The sequence below is a fragment of the Monoraphidium neglectum genome (assembly GCF_000611645.1).
Source record: "Monoraphidium neglectum strain SAG 48.87 unplaced genomic scaffold scaffold00590, whole genome shotgun sequence".
Taxonomy (NCBI): Eukaryota; Viridiplantae; Chlorophyta; class Chlorophyceae; order Sphaeropleales; family Selenastraceae; genus Monoraphidium; species Monoraphidium neglectum.
Genome location: NW_014013038.1, coordinates 5,429 through 20,428, shown reverse-complemented (window position 1 = coordinate 20,428; position 15,000 = coordinate 5,429). Strand labels below are relative to the sequence as shown.

The window sequence follows — 15,000 nt, the reverse complement described above, 5'->3', positions numbered from 1 at the left end:
GAGGCGACGTTGTCACCTCGCTGGCACCTCTTATGTTGGGAGGCCAACAGCTGCATCCTGCCCCGCAGGTAAGCACGGAATATTTGCTGCAGTAATACTGGGACACAGTCCAGGTGGGGTCGGCCAGCTGGCGCACCCAGTCCGACGGAGCGCAGCGCGCCCATCTCGCCGCCGCCAGTCCGCGCGTTGTTGGCGTCCGCCAGCGCCGCCAGCCAGTCCATGACCACCTCGCGCCCGGACTGCGCGGGGACGCCCTCAGCCTGGTGCAGGGAGGGGTTGGACAGTCATTGATGTTATTGAATGGAAAGGAGCGCGGGGCTCACAGTCGTCCAAATAGGAATGTGATCGGATGCGAATGGGCCAGGCGAGTGTCAATGACACTTGAGGAGTCCATTGGACGGCTTGACTGCAGTCCGGTCGTCGCTTTCTTTGCAGTCCAGCCATCTGTATGGACGCTTGGGCCAGCTCTCCGCGGGCCCTGGCTCCCCTTGCTATTGACAGTGCAAAGGAGCCCAACCCCCGCAAGCCTCAGCGAAGCAGTCGACCCCAACGGAACCTTCCTGATTAATAGCGTCCGAAACCGCATTGGACCGCACGCATCAGCAACCGCTAGGCTTGTGCTTGGTGAGCCGTACCTGCCAACCTGCAGCCCAGGAAGGCCGCAGGGGCCTTCGCAAATCAGCCAAGCTCCAAACCCTCACTTTGTAAATTGCCTTGAAGTTGACGCCCATACATCGTCTGGCATTGGGGTGCTGCTGCCCCACAATCCTCAGGCGTGCGCACACCCCCTGACCCAAAAATCTCCAGGCCCCGAAACTGCCAACCTGGACCCAACCACATGCTCGAGCACCCGTTGGTATGGCCCCACTACCCGCCTCACCCAAACCTTCACAGCCCCTACACGCCCCGCCTCCGATTGCCACCCCATGGCCACAATCTCCCCCCCAGCATGAGGGCCTGGTGCTGCTGATCACAACCCTCACGCCCGCGCCCAAAGCCGCAAAAGTGACCAGGCCCCCAGCCCGTCACCTTGACCACCCGCTTATGGGCCCGGTGCTGTCGAGCACGACCCTCACGGCAGCGCACAAAACCAAAGAAATCACCGCCAGGCCCCCACCCCCTCACCTTGACCTTGACCAGCCGCATGAGAACCTGGTGGCCCGCGTCGTGGACGCGCGACAGGTAGTTCTCCAGCAGGTGGCGGCCCCCCGCTGAGTCACCCTGGCGGGGCGGGTCGGTGACGCGAGGCGAGAGGCATGGAGGTTGGGGCGAAAAGGCGTCACATGGTGCTGACGCGTCACTGTCACTGGTCTCGCGCCTGGAGGCGGGACTGACACAGTCGCATCAAAGAGAGAGATAACAGCTGCGGCCGGGTACATGCAGGGAACCAGCAAGGCCGGGTGACACAGGGGAGGGGCGGTGGCAGAGGCGATGATGGGCGCGCCAAGAGGGCGCCTCACCTGGTTGTTGGGGTAGCCCCTGAGAGACGCAAACACCTCGCGCGCGGGGCTGACCACCTTGCCCTGACTCAGCAAGCTGCGGGAGAACGAGTTGGGTGGTCGAGGGGTGGCGGGGATGTGTGACGGTGCGCCTGTACGTGTCATGAGCGTTCGCCGGCTTGAGGCATAGGGAAAAGAGCGCTGCGCAGCGGCGTCGCAGTAAGCACGAGCTTCGATGTTGCAAGACGGACAAAAATTATGCTTGGGTTGATAGCAGTCGCTGGCACGGAACAGCCCGTTCTTGGCTGTTCATCCATTTGCGTCTGAATTTGCCTGTCAATAAGCGCACCTGGTGGGGTCTGGCATCGACGTGAGGCCGAGCAGGGGCCCCATCACGCAGCCGCCCTCTGTCTTGTGTCGCGGCAGCGCCAGCGCCTCCGTCGCCATCGAGCCAGCCTGCAACGCGGGTGCGAGACAGCGACGAGGGGTTCGTGTTGACGAGTTGCACTTCAAAATGAGTAAAAGATATGCGGAAAGGGCTTCATAGCTGCTAGAAGCCAGCGGCGCCATCACCAGCCGGCCCTCGCCCTTTGCCATCAGGCCAGCACTGACTTTGCCCGGCCCCCCAGCCCCACCCCACACCACCCCACCCACAGGAGCAGAGGTGAAGCTGCCGGCACGCAAGCGACGCGCGCCCCGCGCCGCGGCGCACCAGGAGCTGCAGCAGCGGCAGGCCCTCGCGCGTGGCCATGTCCAGGCGGATGAGGGGCCCCTCCAGCCCCCCCTGGCCCTCCTCGAGCTTGAGCTTTAGAAACGACGCGAATGAGTCTCGCAGCACCTGGTGCGTTGGGGGCGATGGTTGGGTGGGGCGGGGGGCTTAGCAACTCCAGCGTGACCCTGGTGTACCATGTGGTATAGAGGCAGTGCTCACAGGTGCGTGGGTGGGTGGCATCAAGGCACGAACAGAGCATGGCGGCACACCGATGCATGGCGGCAGTCCGCGGCGGTTGAGGACCCAGCACACGCAGGGAACGCAGCCGCAGCGGGCGGCCGGAGGCGGATCGCCACTGCGGTGGCGCACCTTGTCGAAGCGCTGCGCGCCGACCTCCGACGCCACGTCCCCCGCCATCGCCGCCAGGAAGGCCTCCGGTACAGCCCCCGACGCCTGCAGCGCCGGCACGCATGGCAGGCAGCGGCGGCGGTCAGCGGTCCAAAAGCAAGGGGGGCCGCGCCAGAGCGGGACGACTACCGTAGTGCGGCGGATCTGCTGACACATGTTGCACCACCTATCTCCCTGTTCGTGTTGGACGTGTCACGACCCCCCTCCGCTACAAGCCCCGCAAGCACCAGGCACTGCGCAGTTTGAAACGGGCGCGGCGACAGCCGAGATCGCACGCACCATGGCCTCCAGCAGCGCCGAGTGGTAGCGCCCCTGATCATAGAAGAGGTCGTCCTCGTCATCCACCAGCAGCTGCAGAGCGCGGTGCGCCAGGCGGCCCCGCAGCAGCTCCACCAGCGGCGCGCCGCCCTGCGTCGTGTGGAGGCCGGCCGATGAGAGAGGCGCCCACGGGTGAAGTGAGGGAGTGGACGTCGGCGGCCGCAGAGCGGCGTTATCTGGTGCACAGGATGCCTTGTGAAAGGTTCATTCGCAGGCTGCCTCCACAGCTTGCAAAGCAGAAGGAAAGATGGCGTTGGCAAAGCATGGTTGGGAGAGGGGCGCGCAGGCGCGCACCTGCGTCAGCGCTGCGGGCGCAGGGGCCCTGTGGAAGGCCTGCACCAGCAGCTGCAGCTGCCCGCCAGGGCCGGCCGCCGCCGCAGCCGCCGTCCTGCGGGCCAAGTGCGCCCCGCAGCAAACAGTCGGTCGGTCGCACGCGCCGAGTCAGCAAGTGCCCGCTGTTGACCTGGAGCCGAGGCCCAGCCCGACTCCTGCACATGTCGACTGCCCCATTTTCACACAGGGCCAACAGCCCCAATTTCAGCGCCAGGCCGCCCCAAACGTGGGCATGCAACTGCTCCCTATGTTTCATAGCGTTCTGCGTGGCCGCGGCTTCCCTACCCCGAGCGGGGGCCCTAGTGTGTGCTGGCTAAATGCATGCGGGCTGCATGCCCGGGCCCCACGCGGGCGCAGGCATCCTGCAATCAACCCCTCAAGTACACATACACACAGTGGGTGGGCGCACCCGCGAGCCCACGCAAGCATGTGCGCACGTGCACACGCATGCGCGCACGCACAGCATGCACATGCTACCCCACCTGCGAGAGGCCCATGTGCTGACCAACATGTCCATGCTGCCGCTGCTGACCGTGACGCCGCCGCCAGAACTGCGCGCGAGGGGCGAAGGCAGGAGGGAAGCCAAACGCGCTCAGCAAAAGACGCGTCAGCTCGAGCATTAATGTATAAGCAGAAGCAGGCCTGCCAGATGCTCAGGCTGGAAGGCAGCCTCTCTGGGCAGGCGGCAGGCCACATCGCGCCGGAAATCAGGGCCCCAGGAGGCTCACCCCTCGCCAAGCGGCAGTATCAGCGCGCCTGCCGGCGGCGGCCCGGACTGGGAGTCCAGCCCGCTGACGACAGGCATGCCAAGGGCGTCCGACAGCGCCTTCAGCGCCTCTGGCAGGCCCGCAATGGGGGCGGCCGCGACCACTGCTGCCGCTGCTGCCCCGCTGGCGCCGCCAGCGCCCCCCCGCCGCCGCCACCAGCCGTCCCTCAGGGCGGCTGCCCACGCAGGCGCCGGCTGCGCGGGCGCGTGCGGGCGCGCCGCGGCCGGCCCCGGCGCCGGGCCCGCGTCGGCGCCGAGCTCTTCCTCCCAGGATCCGTCGCCGTCGCCGCCGTCCTCCCAGCTGCCACTCTCCTCCATATCCTGGTCGCCCCCAGCACCTCCGCCATCCCCGCCGCCGAACAGTTGCGCCGGGCCCGCGCCAGGGCCGCCGCCCATGCCGGCCGCCTGCATGGCCTGAGCCATGGCTTGGGCAAGCTGAGCTGCGAGCTGCTGCTGCTGCTGCTGCTGCTGCTGCTGCTGCTGCTGCTGCTGCTGCTGCGGTGGTGGAGGCTGTTGCTGCAGTGGAGGCTGCTGCTGCAGCGCTGGCTGCGGCTGGGGCGCCTGCTGAGGCTGATGTTGCTGTTGATGGGCACCTGCGAGGAGCGCGCCCATTGGTTTTGCATGCGTCGCGGGAACGGGTCACCCCCGACACGTGTCACATGCAGTTTTTCTTGCTTGCATAAGCGCATCATACAAACATGAGATAGGCGCTTCACGCAGGCAAACAGTGACCATTGCGCTGGTGCGTAACAATGCGCGTACCTCCTGCCACTGCCGAGCTCAGCACTGATGCGAGCGCCGCAGCTGCGCCCGCATCGACTTGCTGCCCGCTCGCCTGCAGAGGCGAGCGCGGTGATGTCAGAAGGTTGTGGCTAGTTTTGATAGTCACTTAAGCCAACCAGGCAGACAGCGAAGTGCGTGAGTAAGGCAGATCGCTGGGGACGCGCCACTAGGAGGCCCCACGCACCTCGGCGAGGGACAAAGCGATAGCCATGGCGAGCTCAGGATCGTCCATCGCGTCCTCAGGGTCCATTGTAGGTGCAACGCAATAACTGATCTGCGGAACTAGAATCAGGTGAGCTGTCCCGCAGGCAATCTTGAATGTAAGCACAAAACAAACTTATGGACCACGACCAGGTCTGAAATGTGTCCATCCTCCCCGTGCCTAGCAATTCACTTTCGCAAAGTCACTTGAGACGGTCAGCATGCACGCCACGGGCTTCAAGCTTGCTTCAAGCGGCATGGCGTCAGGCGCAAGTGCCGCAGACCCAGGCGCAGGCTGAGGGTCCGCTGACATCGAGCAAAGATAGGCTCTTGACAAAGCCATGGATGCGCATACATACAAGGCGGAGAGCCGGCGCCACTTCCGTGCTGGCAGTGCAAACCGCCCTGGTACTGCCCACCGCACAGGCACCCTGGTGCCTTTTGCTTGGCACCAGGAAGTGCGCCCCATAAATGTTTCGGGCAAAGGCCCAGCACGTTAACCGCTTGCCACTGGGCACTGCCGTGTACTCCAACAGGCCACGCACCATGCGCAGCTGCTGCATTCCAACGTTCGAGACCGGCTGCTGTGCGCTCTCTGGAGTCCCTGTGGGCGCCGAAGGGGTGTTTTGTTTGCCATCAACACAAAGGCGAAAGGATTTCTCTCATGATTTCTCACACCGAGTCGTGCATACTTACGGCCCGATTCGCTGCCCGAAAGAGCGCGGAGGGTGTCCTTGGCGTTTTGCAGCGTGATCTGAAGTGTTGATAGCTTTTGAAAATATCAGTCTGCTGTTGCAGCTAGAGGTCGTCTTACAACCCGCGTCCCATCCAGCCGCGGGCTCCCGCGTGGGATCCGCGTTTAAGTGCAGGTGACACGCCTGACACATGGAAAAAAGTCGCTGTGAACGCCTGCTAGTCAGGGACAGGCTGCCAGGCGTGCCGCACCGCGCTCGCACCAAGTCGCCGCAGGCGTGGGCTTCCAAGCGCTGCGCGTCCCTTGTCTCCGCACCCAGCTTGCCCGAATGTTGCCGCCGCTGCGCTCCATCAGGGACCCCATAGCAGCAGGCGCGCCGCTGGGCGGAGCAGGGGAGCATCCTCTGCGCGACCCCGGGGGACGGCGAGATGCGGTCAGGGGTAGACCGGAGCTGCAGCGTGTGGGTCAGCAGCCGCAGCCTTGCAAGCGAGGATCAGCTTCGGCGGCTGTTTGAACCAGTCGGACGCGTCGAATCCATCAAGGTGCGGCACGCCGCTATTAAGAAGCTGACTGCATGCAGCATGCCCGCGGGCGCCAATGCGCCGGTGGCCACGTGCCCCTGGCATCCCACTCGGCAGAGAGCGACCGCAGCCGCCCATCCAGCCGCCGGTCGGCTCTCAATTACCTGGCATTCCAGCCCGCCATGCGGCCGCCCGCTGTCACAGCGCCGCGTTGTTGGTTGACCCCTGCTCCCCACAGGTGATTGTCGACCGCGAAACGGGGCGGCCTCGCGGCTTTGGGTACGTCAACTTTCGTGACGTGGCGTCAGTGGACAATGCCATTTCAAAGGTGCGCGCGCCGCCGCCGGCTGCGGCCGCCTCGACGCCCTCGGGCGTGCTGCTCTCGCGCCGCCCGAGGCCCTTGGCGCGGCCGCCGTGTTCTGGGGTGTGGAGACCTCGCCGCAGCTGGGAAGTGGCGGCATAGGCAGGGCTGGCGGTGGGCGCCAGCGGACTGTCTGCGCGGGCCATCGTGGGGCATCGGAACACAGGCTGTTCCCAAACTGTGGGATGCACGACTATGCACGGCAGCCGCTGCGCCCTGCCCCGACCGTCGCCGCCGCCGCCGCATCGCTCAAACCCTGCAGCTGAACGGCATCAATTTGGACGGGCAGCCGTTGAGAGTGCTGCGGTCGATGCCGCGAGATCACGGCGGCGGCGGCGGCTTTGACCGCGACCGCGACCGCGACCACGGAGGGTTTGACCGGGACAGGCTGGACCGGCGCCACAGCGGCGGCAGCTTTGACCGGCACGACCGCGGCAGCTACGAGCGGGAGCGCGGCGGCGGCGGCGGTGGGTTTGACCGGCACGGTAGCAGCGGCTTTGACCGCTATGGCAGCGGCGGGCCCGTCCTCTACGATCGCCATGGCGGCGCCCCGCACGACCGCTACGGCGGCGGCGGCCCGCACGACAACGGCGGCGGCTTCGACCCCCGCTACGGGCGGGGGCACGAGCGCGGCGGCGGCGGCGGCGGCGGCGGCGGCGAACCTGCCGGCGGCTTCGAGCGGCTGCGGCGGCCGGCGATCCGGTATCGGGTGCAGCTGTCAAACCTGGCCACGACCACCACCTGGGCGTGAGTCGCAGAGTGGGCGGTCGTGGCCTGCAGTCGCGCTGGGCGATGAGCCTGCTTGCGCTTTGAGGGCCGGTCGCTGCTGGGGGCGCGACGGATGCTCGGGCGGCGTGGCGGGCGGCCGGCGGGGTTGTGCACGCGGCCTGGCTTGGCCTCGCGCAGCAATCGTGATGCCACAGGAAATCGAGACCTTAAGCCGCCGCGTCCTGTGTACCAGGCGCGATATCCGTGCGCCCCCGCAAACCTCTCTTGCTCTGCTCCCAAACATTTGTGTGCTCAGGGACATCAAAATGTTCTTGAAAGCGGCTGGGGACTGCGTCTACGCGTGTGCGCCAGGGGACGGCACTGCGTGAGTAGACTCGCACGCCCCAGAGACAGGCTGGTACAGCCATCGGCTTCAAGGGGGCCCGCCCCTGCGATACTGTTGCATGCGGCGGGGCAGTGAAGGGGAGCCGCTTGGCGCGCTGCGGCGTCCGGCAGCGGCCTGAAAGCGTTTACGCGCCCTTGTCTGCGACCCGCTGCGCCGCCTTCAGCCGCCCAGCTGCCCGCGATGCGGAAGCAGAGCGGGTGGCAAAGGGTTGTTTTTTATGCTCAGGCAAACGCTCCGACTGTGATACGACTGGACGCCCGCAGGGTGGGGGAGTTTGCTACCGTGGAGGAGTGCCGGGCGGCGCTCGAGAAGCTGCAGGACGTAGCACTGGACGGCATGCGCGTCCGCATCGCCGCGATGGTGCGGCCTGCGCCGGCTGCTGTTGGCGCGCACCGCGCGCGGCCAAGGGGGCTCGCAGGGAAGGGGGCAACGGCGCAGCGCGTGCGTCTGCTGGCTCTTGGCCAGCAGCCGCCTGTGGCTTGGCTTTGAGCGGAGAGGCGCTCGCTCATGGGGCCGCGGCGAGTTTCCTGCACGCGTGTGCAAAGGGTGGCGCGCGCTGCCGCGCCATGTCGATGTGTCAGCAGAGGTTCCGACCCGCCCGCCTTTGTTGCTGATATGTAAACTAAATACAACGCCTTCCCCTTTACGCCGTGGCGCCATCCGTCTGGTGGCTCTCTGACTTCTCAGAATTTTGACGAGCGGACCGGACAGCGGACTGACCTAGATGAGCACGGCAACCCGCGGCCAGACCACCCTGGCGCCCACGGCCGCGGCGGCGACTGGGGCCACGCCAACGGGGACGCGGCGGCCGCGGGTTCAGGTGCGCTCCGCCGCTGGGCCGGCGACGGTGGCCGCGGCTTTCTGTGTGTGCGTGGGCTGCAGGAGCACTGAGATTGTGCTCGGTTTGAGTTTGCCTCGTGGAACCCGGGGGCGGCCGCTTGATGCTGCCGCGCGCCCCCCATCGCATTTCGCCTCTTTAGGGAGCCGCGACCGGAGCCCATGCGCGCGGGAGAGCGGCAGCGGCGAGGGGCGCGGCGGCGGCGGCGGCGGTGGCGGCCATGAGAGCGACGGGCGGGATCCTGCGAATGCGGGTGCACGTGAGTCCCGGCAGCCCCGTGATGACAGGCGTTGCTTCTCCCCGGTTGTACTCACTGCACTTGCTGCTGTTTGTTACAATTGAGCCAGCTTGCAGGGGGACCCACAAGCACAATCGAGCTGACGTGCATCACGTGTGGTGCATCCAGCGCACAAGAGCGGCCGCTGACAACCGCTCTCCCGGCGCGTCACACAATGTACCACAGCTGAGAGTATCTACTTTGCATATGGCGCGCACTACGAAGCCTCCCGCCGCGGGCGCGACGACCAGGGCTCGCGCGACGATGCGCACGACGCCAAGCGGCCGCGCGGCAGCCCCGACGGCGGCGGCGGCGGCAGCAGGGAGCGGGGGCTGCAGCAGGAGCGGGGGGCCAGCGAGGAGAAGGGGGGTTGGACGCGCGTGGCTTGACGCTGGCGGCGGTTCGAGCTGGAGGGAGGAGCTGGCGCTCGGCGTATTCACGATTCGGCGACGCAGGATGGCCCCCTATTGTAACAAACAACGGAGTAATTGTTCTTGCTGCTTGTTCCTCGTGTCCATCGCCTGTCCGGGCTGGTTTGAATGCAGCATGCATGCTGTGACGTCAGGGGCGGCGGGCCAGTCAGCGGGTCGGCACCCACGCACACCTGGCCGGTGGTGGCCTGCGCCATGCAGCTACTCACCACAAGGGAAGACGTCTTATGTTTGACATTCAATTCATCTTTTCCAAATATTCAAACCGAAATCAGCAAGCTCGCCACCTTCGTTCGAGGCACGCTTCCGCAGCACCGACCTTACAACACTCGAGAAACCTTCCGAAGCATTACCTGCACGTCCGACACATACGCAAGACATACTTTGGTTCATCGAGACCGTAAGCATCAAGGGCGCGTGCAGAACATTGCCGGGTCCTGCCTGCGTCTCGCACCGCCCTGCATTGGACTCGGCGCCAGCGCAGGTGCATGCGCAGCGTCGCACCTCCGCTCCGCAGGCGCACGTGAGCGCCATCCATGCTCATGTGCGGATCCCACCCTTCCCGCAGGCTTCAGCATGATGCAGCACCTCCCGCCCATGGACCCATGGGGCGCGAACGGCGCGCAGCCCATGCAGCCCCAGCAACAATACTATGCTGGCGCGGGCCTGCCGCAGCAGCCCCACCAGCAGGCCCCCTACCCCGGGGCTGGCCCTCAGCAGCCGCAGCAATACTATGGTCAGCCTCAGCCCCAGCAGGCGCAGCAGTACCCCGCCTCCGGCCCCAACTATGGTGGTGGTCTGGCCCAGCAGCAAGCGGCGCCTCACGGCTACCCCGGCGCTAATGGTCCTGCGGCCTACCTGCAGCAGCAGCAGTACGGGCAGCAGCAACCGCCATATGGCGGCTACCAGGCGCAGGCGCCGCTGCAGCCGATGCCGCAGCCGCAGCCGCAGCAGCAGCTGCTGCAGCCGGCGCTCAAGCCACAGCAGCGGCCGCCCATGGGTGCTGGTCAGCAGGTGGCCATCATTGACGGGCGCTACTGCTCCCCCCAACCCCTGCAGCTCATCATGAAGGTGGGCGGAAGCTGCACGAGAGTGGGGGGCTGGCCGCCACGGCGTATGGGGCGCGAGGGGGATGGAGTCGATCTTGCAAAAATGTTGCCTCTTTCGGCCTTCTCGTCGGATTGTGTGATCATCAGTGTGCTCATGGCATCAACAGCATCGGTTGCACGGGCGTCGACATACCTGAGCGGCGTTCCTGGGTCCCTGCGCGTGCCTGTCGAGGCAGGCGAGCGCCTGCTCGGAGCAGTCGGCCCGTGCCTGCCCTGCTTGGCCTGTGCCTGCACTCAACCACCAATTCCGCTGTTCCTGATGCTGCTGCTGCACCTTTGCTTTGTGATTGCAGGAGGCCATCACCATGGGCTCCTATGGCAGCGACAACTTCCACATCATGGATGCGCACGGCCGCACACACTTCATGTGAGATTGAGACAAGACCGGGACTCCATGGATTACGTGTGGGGCTGCTCGGCATTGGAATTGTGCGCTTTCACTTCGCATGTATTTCACGCCCGCCGCCCTGCCGCGGCTCACGCATCAACCAACCAACCATCCAACCACTCGGCCCATCTGCTCAACCCACCTGCAACGATTAGGCTGCGCGCGAACAACTTCAGCATGAGTGACAAGCGTGTGCTGATGGACGCGTCTGGGCAGTCCGTGGTGGGTATGGCCAAGAAGCTGCTCAGCATGAAGCCGACGTGGTGAGTCACAGGGCTTGAGCTAGCGGGCTGCTGGGACAGTGGGCTGCTAAGGTGTGGGCTGCACTGATGTTTGGTGAATGTATAGGCTGGGCCAACTTCAGGCTGGGCCAACATATGTATCTTTTGACCTGTGCAACGGGCCCATAACCAATTTTCTGCCTCCCCCCGGTCCACCCTCTAATGCGTTGCGTCAGGATCATGTACCGGGGCGCGTCGTTCGCTCAGGGGACCCAGGTGGCTGTGGTCAAGGCCCACCACAGTTTGACGCCATGTGAGCACTCAAGTGCCCAATCTTCCCACAAACAGCTGTGTGGTCGGAATCCATGTTGCACGGCCAGCTGGGGCGAGTTTTGCCGACATAGGATGCTTGTCAGCTGCAGAGCAGAGGGGCCTCGTGAGTATTCGTTGGACGAGTGCTGCGGATTGCACTCTCCCCTTTTACACTCTCCCTTGATGCATTGCAAAGCAACATGCACCGATGTGCTACCCCGTGCACACAAACCCTCTGCTGCCCCCTCGCCAGCCGTGAGTGTGTACCTGAACGATGGAGACAAGGAGTCGGACTTTAAGATCCGCGGCAACTTCAGGTGTGACAATATGCTTCGGGCGGTGTGAGCTTGCGCAGTCACGCAAGCAGGGGCTGGGAGCGCTGGCAACCCTCCCAGCTCTCCGACACCTTCTTCACCTGGGATCACTTAACTGTGTGGCCCTGTGTGCCTTCGTGTGCGCTCTTGTGTTCCTTGCCATCCCTGCTGGGCCTGGGGGCTTGTTGTTGGAACTTGGAACTTTTCACACCTTTATCAACCCCTTTGTTCCCTGAGAACGAAATTCCGATGTACTTTTCTGGTTGAAAATGACTGCCCCCCATGGTTTCCATCTTGTCCACAGGTCTAAGAGGTTTGCCATCACCCAGAAGCTGGGGTCTGGCGGCCAGGAGCGGCCCATAGCAGAGGTGAAGAAGGAGTCCAAGTTTTCCTCGGTCACGGCGTTCCTGACGTCGGCGATGACCGCGGCGGACAACTACTTCATACACATAGGTGCGTGTGCGTGGACATCTGCCGAAATAAAGGGGCCCAGGCGGTGGTGTGTTGGATGGTTGGAGCCAAGATGGCCGAAGCCTGCTTGCTGCTCATGCCTGCGAGCCTGTACGTTTTGGGGACGTCTTCCGGGGCAACATTTGTATTTCGTTGGCCATGGTGTATCGGAGCATTCGCAGCAAATGCAAACGTATTGCCACCCAACTGAAGTTCCCCAGACATATCGTACAACTGCAACCACCCTCCCTCTGTACACATACGACACCAGAGCCTGGCGTTGACGCGGCGTTCATTGTGGCCATCGCTGTCCTGGTGGACGAGCTGTTCCACGACGAAAAGACCACGTGAACGTGGGGACATGTACGATGACGTGGGGTGACGTCATTATGGTGTGTGCCATACTGGTATGCGACAACACGGTGATCCCGTGCAGCAATAATGTTGTGTGGCAAAGGAAGATTGTTTGTGGGTTGACCTGTTTTCATGGCGCAGCCATTTGTTGTCATGGCTCAGCCATTCGTTGTCACGGCGTAGTAATTTGTTGTCATGGGGCAGCCATGTCCTGGAAGGGTGGTTCAGCAGCCACGTGGGGGGGTGCTGAGGTGTATCAACATCGACATGGGGCGGACATGCCCACTGAACATTTGCGCCTTTTACTTTCGAGTTTGTTGTGACCGATCTTTTGTGCTTTGAAAGGTCTGCAGGGCCCACTATTGTGCAACTGCTCACGAGCACCACTGGCGATATCCGTCAGGGCGTGACCGACATGACTGTTGTCAGAAATGCGCGAGCCTTGCGGATTTGCAACTGACTGCCGATCGTGCCAGCTGCAAGAGGTGGCAGTGCTGCGGTTGCTTGCAGGATGTTGCACACTGGCAACCCTTGGCGGTATCCGAAGTTTTGCTGCGAGACATGTATGCCTCAGGATTAATGGTACTTGTCACATGTGTTTTCGTTGCCGGGCATAACTGGATTTGCTGACATATTCAGCCGGATGAATGATCGAACATCAGGACAGTTAGGTCAAAATAATGCTACCGTACTTGTGGACATATCGCAGTGCCGGTGAATCACTCCTCTGCAGCACAGTTGTGAGTGTTCTGGTCACAGCATCAACTTGCGGGCATCCTGATGAGTGCAACAAGTGAGTGGTCTGCTGCCGCAATCCTCCAAGCTGCTGCATCTCGAGCGACGTTATTCTCTGAAACCGCCGGGGGCTGGTGCTCCCCAGCCCTGTGCTGTGAACGGCAAGCCAACCTTGGCGATCTGATATTGTTGTGACAAGTTTGCAGGAACGGACCGTGATTTGCGCAAAGGAAGGCTCCTAAGCCTGGTGAGGGCACAGTGCTGCACACCTGAATCAGGCCGATGAGGGGGATGCAGGCGCGGTTCACTAATACCAGTTTGGGAGAGCCAACAACTCTTTATCCGGAATCGCTCTGCTCGTGAATGCGGCTTGCAGTCAATCAAACCATCATGCGGCGCAACGAAGCATAAAAGCTGCACTGGCCGACTCCAGGGAACGCCGCCAACGGCTTTGCTGCAGCAGGGACCTGAGGTTCAAATCCAGGGTACTGCGAATGAATGGAGCGACACCAGCGCCGGCAGGCGGGGAGGTGGTGTCCCACTAGCTGCCTGTGGCTTAGACTGGGTCTACCGGGGTGGCACCTGGGGTGTGCTGGTCAAGTATTTCAGGAAAGTTGTGTCACCACCCCCCGGCCTCTGAGATTATGCTGCCAATTGAGCAGCCTGCCCTGCAACATCAAGCCTGGGGCTTGTTGGTGCGGTGCGGTCCGGGTATGGTAACCGCCGCTCGCTGACAGTGATCAATGAGGCGCAACATGCTGCGTTGGTCGAAGCCGGATCTGAGTGTACGGTATAGTTATCTTATCAGATACATGAACGTCAACTCGAAGTTCCGTTGTTCAAACCATGTCTCACCATCTGGACATCTGCCCTTTCGCGTGTCACGCGATCTCCGCGAGCCTGCAGAGCAACCCGGCATGGCGCCGCGCATCACCGGCGTGTATGTGTATCCTGTAAAAAGTTGCCACGCTCTCAGCGTGGCCGGCGCCGCGATGGCGACGCCTACCGGTGGGCCGCGCAGGCGGCGGGGGCACGGCACGCAGCGACGTCCACCGCACCGTTCGCTTCATCCTCGTCCCCGCCTGGCAACTGCTTGGACTGCCATGCTGCCCTGTCACAACCAGCTCGCTGCGCCGAACGTAGTGCCCGCGCACTGCTGCCATCGTCACATCTGCTCCAGGCTTATCTTGGGACCGGAAGTGGATGGTGGTGACCGCAGAGAACGGCAAATTCCTCACGCAGCGGCAGGAGCCCAAACTGGCAACGGTGCGCGCTCGCAAGCGCCCGTACACGCACGCTCCCCATGTGCTCGCGGCGGGCCGCGCACCGTCGGCCCTGGAAGAGCGCGAGCTGGCCGCGCGTCGCCGCCAGCGCCCCTCCCGTGATCCCGTTTGAAGCAGACGGTGAACCTGAGCACCGCCCCTGCCCCCCCCACCCTACGCCCCTAGATTCAACCCAGCCTCCCACCGGAGGTGCTGGCAGGCGCCCCGCCGGCGCCAGGGGACGCCTTGGTGCTGTCCGCCCCCGGGGCAGCCAAAGACCTGAGGGTGCCGCTCGTCCCTGCTGAGAAAGCACAGATCAGGTGCGAGATCTGTATGTGATCTCGTGATCAGAGCAGCAACAATGGTCTGAGGGGCGGCCCCCGTGCTTGTCATGTGTGTGTAGTTTCAGTTTTTGAAGGTGCACTTTTGGGACGGCGCTTGCTTTTACATGTCTCTGCCTGTTCCACCCACAGCAGCTGCGTGCCGGCGCGGGCTGCATGCACCCTGCGGACTGCATGCATCGACGCGCTGCATGGCGCCCTCGCCCCGCCATTATGGTCTGCAGGACCGTCAATGTTTGGGAGTGGACAGGCGCCGCCGCCGACGAGGGCGACGAGGCGGGGGCGTGGCTTTCGAGGTTTTTGGGGCGGCCCGTGAGG

General features: G+C 63.8%; 4 protein-coding genes across 4 annotated transcripts in view; 3 read left to right on the top strand and 1 right to left on the bottom strand.

Moving 5' to 3' along the window:
• The window catches only part of MNEG_4303 (hypothetical protein), a gene marked incomplete at both ends in the record, with an annotated part of 7,775 nt that extends 3,376 nt beyond the window's left edge, over positions 1 to 4,399 (bottom strand). The window contains 10 exons of the mRNA XM_014047225.1: positions 137 to 260; positions 1,126 to 1,221; positions 1,461 to 1,536; positions 1,789 to 1,895; positions 2,152 to 2,277; positions 2,521 to 2,604; positions 2,839 to 2,967; positions 3,172 to 3,265; positions 3,693 to 3,761; positions 3,939 to 4,399. Of these exons, the coding sequence (XP_013902679.1) occupies positions 137 to 260; positions 1,126 to 1,221; positions 1,461 to 1,536; positions 1,789 to 1,895; positions 2,152 to 2,277; positions 2,521 to 2,604; positions 2,839 to 2,967; positions 3,172 to 3,265; positions 3,693 to 3,761; positions 3,939 to 4,399 (1,366 nt within the window). The remainder of the gene's footprint in view (positions 1 to 136; positions 261 to 1,125; positions 1,222 to 1,460; positions 1,537 to 1,788; positions 1,896 to 2,151; positions 2,278 to 2,520; positions 2,605 to 2,838; positions 2,968 to 3,171; positions 3,266 to 3,692; positions 3,762 to 3,938) is intronic.
• Positions 4,400 to 6,846: 2,447 nt separating this feature from the next.
• MNEG_4302 (hypothetical protein) lies at positions 6,847 to 9,154 on the top strand (the record flags this gene model as incomplete). The annotated part of the gene is made up of 6 exons (XM_014047224.1): positions 6,847 to 7,283; positions 7,561 to 7,629; positions 7,914 to 8,010; positions 8,338 to 8,470; positions 8,631 to 8,747; positions 8,952 to 9,154. 6 exons carry the CDS (start codon positions 6,847 to 6,849, stop codon positions 9,152 to 9,154), a joined length of 1,056 nt encoding a protein of 351 aa, XP_013902678.1.
• Positions 9,155 to 9,775: 621 nt separating this feature from the next.
• MNEG_4301 (hypothetical protein) lies at positions 9,776 to 10,676 on the top strand (the record flags this gene model as incomplete). The annotated part of the gene is made up of 2 exons (XM_014047223.1): positions 9,776 to 10,267; positions 10,599 to 10,676. The coding sequence occupies 2 exons, from the start codon at positions 9,776 to 9,778 to the stop codon at positions 10,674 to 10,676; spliced, it is 570 nt and encodes a 189-aa protein (XP_013902677.1).
• Positions 10,677 to 10,870: 194 nt separating this feature from the next.
• MNEG_4300 (hypothetical protein) lies at positions 10,871 to 12,341 on the top strand (the record flags this gene model as incomplete). Its single annotated transcript, XM_014047222.1, has 5 exons — positions 10,871 to 10,956; positions 11,151 to 11,227; positions 11,480 to 11,543; positions 11,845 to 11,993; positions 12,262 to 12,341. The coding sequence occupies 5 exons, from the start codon at positions 10,871 to 10,873 to the stop codon at positions 12,339 to 12,341; spliced, it is 456 nt and encodes a 151-aa protein (XP_013902676.1).
• Between the last annotated feature and the right edge of the window lie 2,659 nt (positions 12,342 to 15,000).